The following is a 5,773-nucleotide window of genomic DNA, read 5'->3' as shown; positions in this document are numbered from 1 at the left end:
GGTCCGGGCTGGGGATTCGAACCCGCCACCTTAGGTGTACGTGGCTGGCGCCTTAGCCGGTTGAGCTATAGGTGCCGAGCCAAGCCCCTTTACTTTCCTGAGCAATTTGTCCCTTTCTCTAAGTTATACATTGTCTTCAGCACTAGACGAAACTCCTTAGTTAGCTGAGTTCTTTCTCCTTAGGACAGCGGTTCTCAGAGTGAAGTCCTCAGACCACCAGTATCAACATCCTCTGGGAATGTGTTAGAGATGCATGTTCAAGGGAACCCATTCCAGATGTGCCGAATCAGAAACACTGGGGGAGGCCCAGCAACCTGTGTTTCAACACAGCAGTTCTGATGATGTGTGCTAACGTTCCAGACTCACTGCTATAGAATCTAATTTGGAGCCATTTATTATCATTCTAGCATGTCACTGGAGGTTCCCCTCCACCATCCTACCAAGCTTTTCATATAATTCATCTAACACAAATGGAGGTCTTTGCCTACGAGGTAGTATGTGAGAGTTCCGATGTTTGGAAAACAATATTTTCTCCATCTGGTTTTATCACTATACAGCAAGTTTCCATCCATTATTCTCAAAGAAGAAATTAAGGACCCTTTTGGTCATCCAGTGATGGGCTTTCAATAGGTCGGAGGTCTCCATGTGTCCCTATTTGAACCCAGTGATTTTAGTTAGGGAGAAAGTAGCTTCCTGTATGGCAGGGACAGGGACTCACTTGTCCCTGAACATATGAATGCCTGATTCTGGAAGGGGAGCATGGCCAAGCTGGTACTCTGGAGGGCAGCCAGAGTGGGTGACCCAGTTAGACCTTCAGCAGGTATCAGTGCCAAGCCTCAATTCTCGCCAGTGTAAGCAATATGCCAGGCTAGCATGAGGCAGTCAGTCCAGGTCCTGTGTCTTCAGGATGTAGCCACGAGCAATGGCTGTCTCATATCAGCAAGGCAGTGGTGGCTTTGAGGCCTCAAGAACCAGGGATAAGATTATCAAGAAACCGGTGACTGTGGAGTCTGGTCAGAACACCAGAGACAGGAGGACAGCTTTAGGATCAAGGATGAGCCACATTTATAGGTCTGAAAGGGTCCCAGGGGACATAACCCTGTGTGACAAGTTGATCTTCTGTTGGTGTGGCAGGTGGGAGCCGTACTCTCCTGACTCAGCTGTAGAAAGGAAGTGAGACGATTTTGTAGTCACAGGCTGGTGAGGCCTCAAGTATGTGTTCTGGTTAAAAGGACATAGTAATTCATTTTGTTAGACATTTCTAAACCTAATTTTGCGTCTTTGTGGCTTTAAAATTTTCTAAGACTCTGTAGCCTTGAAGATAAAGTAGAGGGAAACAGAAATTTTGGGGTGCTCCCAGGGTGGGGGACTTGGAGTGTGGCAAGTAGCCAAGAGAACTTAATAGGTTGCTTCAAATGTGGTGGAGTTGATTTGAAAAGTAATTATTAATTGTCTTAAGATACATTTAATAAATGCTTTAAAATATATTTATTTTATGTATTTTGTTGCCCAGTGTTTGGAATATGGGCAGGCTGGACAAAGCACAGATTCTGGAGCAAAGAGAACCTGGATTAGTGTGTTAGTCCTGTCACTTTCAAGTTGTGTGACCTCTGTGGAATCTAGTGATGTGGAATCCCATCCACGCTCCAGACACGTAGGGAGAGGGGAAGGAGCTCGTGTTGTGAAGAGTCTAGCACAGTGCCTGAGACAAATTCAGTGCTTAGCGAATGTTTGCTCACCCCCTCCTTCTTCCTGTATCCTATTTTACATACAACCACATAAAAAACACAAAGCAGTGCAAAGAGACAAAAATCAGCATTTACTTGTCTTGCCATTGATGAATGCCACCTCACAGTTGGGTGGATTGGCCAGAATCGTCTCTCAACGGACCTTGTGCAGACGCCTCGTTGGGCTGAAGCGCGGTGCTAATACGCAGACGGAAGAGGTGCCTGAGGTTTTTCCTAAACTCTTTGTCGAGAAACACACAGAGGAGAGGGTTGACGCAGCAGTGAGTGGTGGCGATGATTCTTGTTATCTGAACACTTCTGTCCAGGCTGTAGCTGCTCTCGCAGTCATGCAGGGAGAAGTCTTCTTTGAAAGCAGACAGGAAGAGCGCAACATTGTAGGGTGCCCACATCAGAAGGAAGACAACCGCTATGGCAAAAACAAGCTTGAAAAGGTCCCGACTCCTCTCCCTGACCCTTAGGGTTTTTCTCATTTGTACATAGAGAAATAGCAAGATGACCAGTGGGAAAACAACAACCACAACGTTCATCTTTAGAGTCAGAATAAACTTCCAGGACGTCTCATCCCTCGGCAGGAAGGGAGCTCTGCTAATGGTGCACTTGTATACCTGGTCATCCATCTGAGGTTTATAAAATATGCATTCAGGCAACGTGATCAGAATGACTATTACCCATGCCAGGACACTTGTAATGATGCTGCAAGGCACTGTCTTGGTGGTCCAGCAAGATCTTCTCACCTCCAAAAACACCAGATACCTTTGCACAATAAGGAGGGTGCTGAAAAGTGCCTCCCCATACAGGCCTATGGCACAGAGTCCAGCGAGGATGGTACAGATGGGCTCGCCAATACTGCCCCCGTGGGAAGCAGCATAAGCCCAGAACGGCAGGGTGAGCAAGAAACACAAGTTAGAAACTGCCAAGTTTAGAAAATAGATATTTTCCACCTGTTTGAGTCCTTTCCTTTTTACCAGGATAAACACAAGCAGGATATTGCCCAGCAGACCGACCAGGGACACCAGGGAGTAGAGGTGGGGCACCAGCTGGGCTGAGAGGACCTGGGCTTCGTACTTGTCACATTGTCTTGCCTCGTTGTCCTTTGGATCATCCGTTATGAAGACATCATAGTCATCCTCTGGTGCCTCTGTGTAATTAGCCATCTTCAGGCTGTCCTGGGGAGACACGGGAGATGGTTTTACCTCCCCTACAGCTGTAGTACCCCGAAGGAAACAGCAAAGAGGACCAGTGCCCAGACAGCCCCGCCTTCCCTTTCCTGGCACTTCATTTTAGCCAGGGTAGGACTCCATCTCAGAAAATAAACATTTCTCCACACACGCCCACTTCCCCTGAGCAGCCATGACCCCCATCTGGTCACTAAAGCACACAGGTGTTGTTCTGTAGTGTTCTGGGGGTCACAGGAAATGAAGCAGGCACGACACAGTCTTCTTTTGGTAGAGACATGACTTGTCAATTTGAAAACAGTATGCAAGAAAATACACAATTAAAGAGAACCAACTACTGTGGGTAAATCTCAAGAAATGGATGTAAATCCTGATTTTTATATGGTTAAAAAGTCTGCTCACCCCTTGAAGCAGCTTCCTGTGACAAGCTGACATGCCTTTTTCTCGAAGGATATAAATAAATATTTGCAAAAGTGAAACCATGCTAGCCATCAATGTGGTCATAACTGGCTGAATACACAGATGACTTACCACTGGACCGAGCTCCTGGGGACAAGGATGCAGCCTCCCGACCCGGCATCCGTAGACCTGTGGGAACGGCCTGAGAGGTGGACAGCTTCCTTTTGAACAAATGGCTGCTGAGCCTAGGGGGCAGGGGAACCACTGTTTATTCCTCTGGTGGCCCTACTCTAACCAGTCACAGATCTCAGGGACCAGCGGAAACTCAAAACCTCCCTCAGACCTCCGGAAGATCTCTCAAGTGTCTGAGAGGAACTGGGAAGTTATTTTCTCCTCCCTGCTGGCTCCAGCCCCGGTACCCGCCTTTGATTTCCCTGTGGCCTCACACAGCGGTGGCCCTGGCTGTTCCAGATAAGGGCACCGAGTTATTCTGCTCCAAGTGATACGGAGGGAGTGATATCAAGGGCTGAGACACACCAAGACCCCTCCAGCTGCTGACATGGGACACTGAGTAGGTAACAGCTACCACCAGAGGAGGGGAATACTCTCGTAACCCTGAATCCAGACCACAGGGTCCTGACCCGGCAAGGCAGCTTCTCATCTGTGCTTGCAGAAGCCCACCTCTGATTTAATACAGGGCATGGAGCCTGCAGTGAGAGCCACAGTGAGTGGTGTGTGCTTGGGTTGTCATTTGTGAGTGACACTGTGTGCTTTGCTGAGAGATGAGGTCCCAAGAGAGAATTTTAAGAAAATGTCAGTTGAGGAGGCAGTGGTGGGAGGAGCGGAGATGGGGTTTCTGTGACAGTGATTCTAGGGCAGCCCTGACGTCGGTGTTAAGGAAAGTAAGGAGTGGCGAGCAATTAGAGTGGGGACACTTCGGGGAGCAGCCCCAGCTGTGAAAAGGAGAACCCTAGGAGGGAAATCCTGTGAGGATGTGGAGGCGACTTGAAGTCTATGGGAGAGAATGCCAGGAGGACAAGTGTGACCCCAAACTGAGGGTGGGGGTGCAGCCAAGACCAGAGATGAAGGAAGCAGAGAGCACCCAGATTTGGGGTGGTGGGAGGTGGGGAGGCAGGGAGCAGGGCGCAGTTTGGAAGAAGGATGAACTGAAAAGAGCGGCTTAAAAGGACTGCGGGTCGAGGGCTCTACGTAGTTGTAATTGCCCTAACTTGGGACCAGTCCCACCTGTTTGCTTTAGTACTTACATCTGATGAAATGACACCCTTTTTCATGCCAAAGATTGTTCAGTGTAAAATCATACCTGCCAAAAGAGAGAATGAAGAATCATTAAGAGAAAAATAAATATAAAAACAGCTCAGACATGTAAGTGATTGAGCACTAAATTTAACTCCTCACCCACGGCAGCTGAGGCTCAATCTTGCAGGGGTGGGTGTGGGCGGGAACCAGGGTTCTGACTGTTGTCTCCTTCTCCAGGGTGGGGGTTGAGTAAGTGAGGCCCCCACGCCCTGGAATGCTCTACCCACCCACTGGTGATGGCTACAGCCTGAGGTCTACAGTGGTCCTTTCTGGGGTCTCTCCTTCCTTCAGCTGGGTGATTTGGACACCAGGACACCCAGAGCCTTGAGTGGGTAGGCAGCAGTGGCTTACAATAATTATTCCTGACGTTCATTGGTCAGAACGAGGCAAGGGAGGGAAAGTCAGGTCAAACTCTGAAACTTGAAAAACTCTAGGAATAATATACACATAGCTCATTAGATGGTTCAACGGAGGAGGCAGGCAGGCACCTCATAACTATATGTCACAGGATCATGTGAACTGTGAAGTTTCCCCAAGAAATACACTGTTGTGTAAATTTGGGATTTAACTTCCCATATTAGCAAGGCCTTCATTTTCAGTATTATTTGGCTTGATTCCCAGCATTCTGCCTACCCGCATTCCGACTGTGGATTCTTAGAATTTCTTTTAAATTGGTGGGAAGAAATAGTTCAGAAGTCTGAAGCTGAGGCAAAAGAAATGTTCTATTTACAGTTCCAAAATTTGAAACCCAAATAGGGCAATCCTTGTTGGTGAAACTACACCAGATCCTATGGCTTTGGCGTGCAGCCCATAAATCTTACCTTTGGAGGTGTGTGAGTTCCTTTTTATTACTATCTTACTTAGGTTCAGCCTAAGAAACTATCACTTTATACTCTCATTCCTCCCTACATGGCAATGGCTCATTTGCTCAATTCATTTATTCCACAAAATTTATACATATGGGAAGTCCAGCCCTGTTCTAGGTCCTGGGATAAAATCCCAATCTTTACGGAGCTTGAGTTTTACAGACAGAAATCAAAATAAGTGAATTGTAGGTTAGTACAAGACAAGTGCTACGGAGAAAAGGAAAGGAGGGAAGGAACATAAGATGGGCCAGGGATTCACATTTTATTT

The 5,773-nt window shown here is 47.5% G+C and overlaps 1 protein-coding gene across 1 annotated transcript; it reads right to left on the bottom strand.

The window, feature by feature from the left end:
* Positions 1-1,833: 1,833 nt before the first annotated feature.
* CCRL2 (C-C motif chemokine receptor like 2) lies at positions 1,834-2,914 on the bottom strand. Its single transcript, XM_003794524.2, has one exon. It carries the CDS (start codon positions 2,900-2,902, stop codon positions 1,850-1,852), a length of 1,053 nt encoding a protein of 350 aa, XP_003794572.1. The 5' UTR covers positions 2,903-2,914; the 3' UTR covers positions 1,834-1,849.
* Positions 2,915-5,773: the final 2,859 nt, after the last annotated feature.

The sequence above is a fragment of the Otolemur garnettii genome, unplaced genomic scaffold (assembly GCF_000181295.1).
Source record: "Otolemur garnettii isolate 467f Iridium unplaced genomic scaffold, OtoGar3 scaffold00082, whole genome shotgun sequence".
NCBI lineage: Eukaryota > Metazoa > Chordata > Mammalia > Primates > Galagidae > Otolemur > Otolemur garnettii.
Note: the sequence above shows the minus strand (reverse complement) of the source record. Positions and strands in the feature narration are given on the sequence as shown.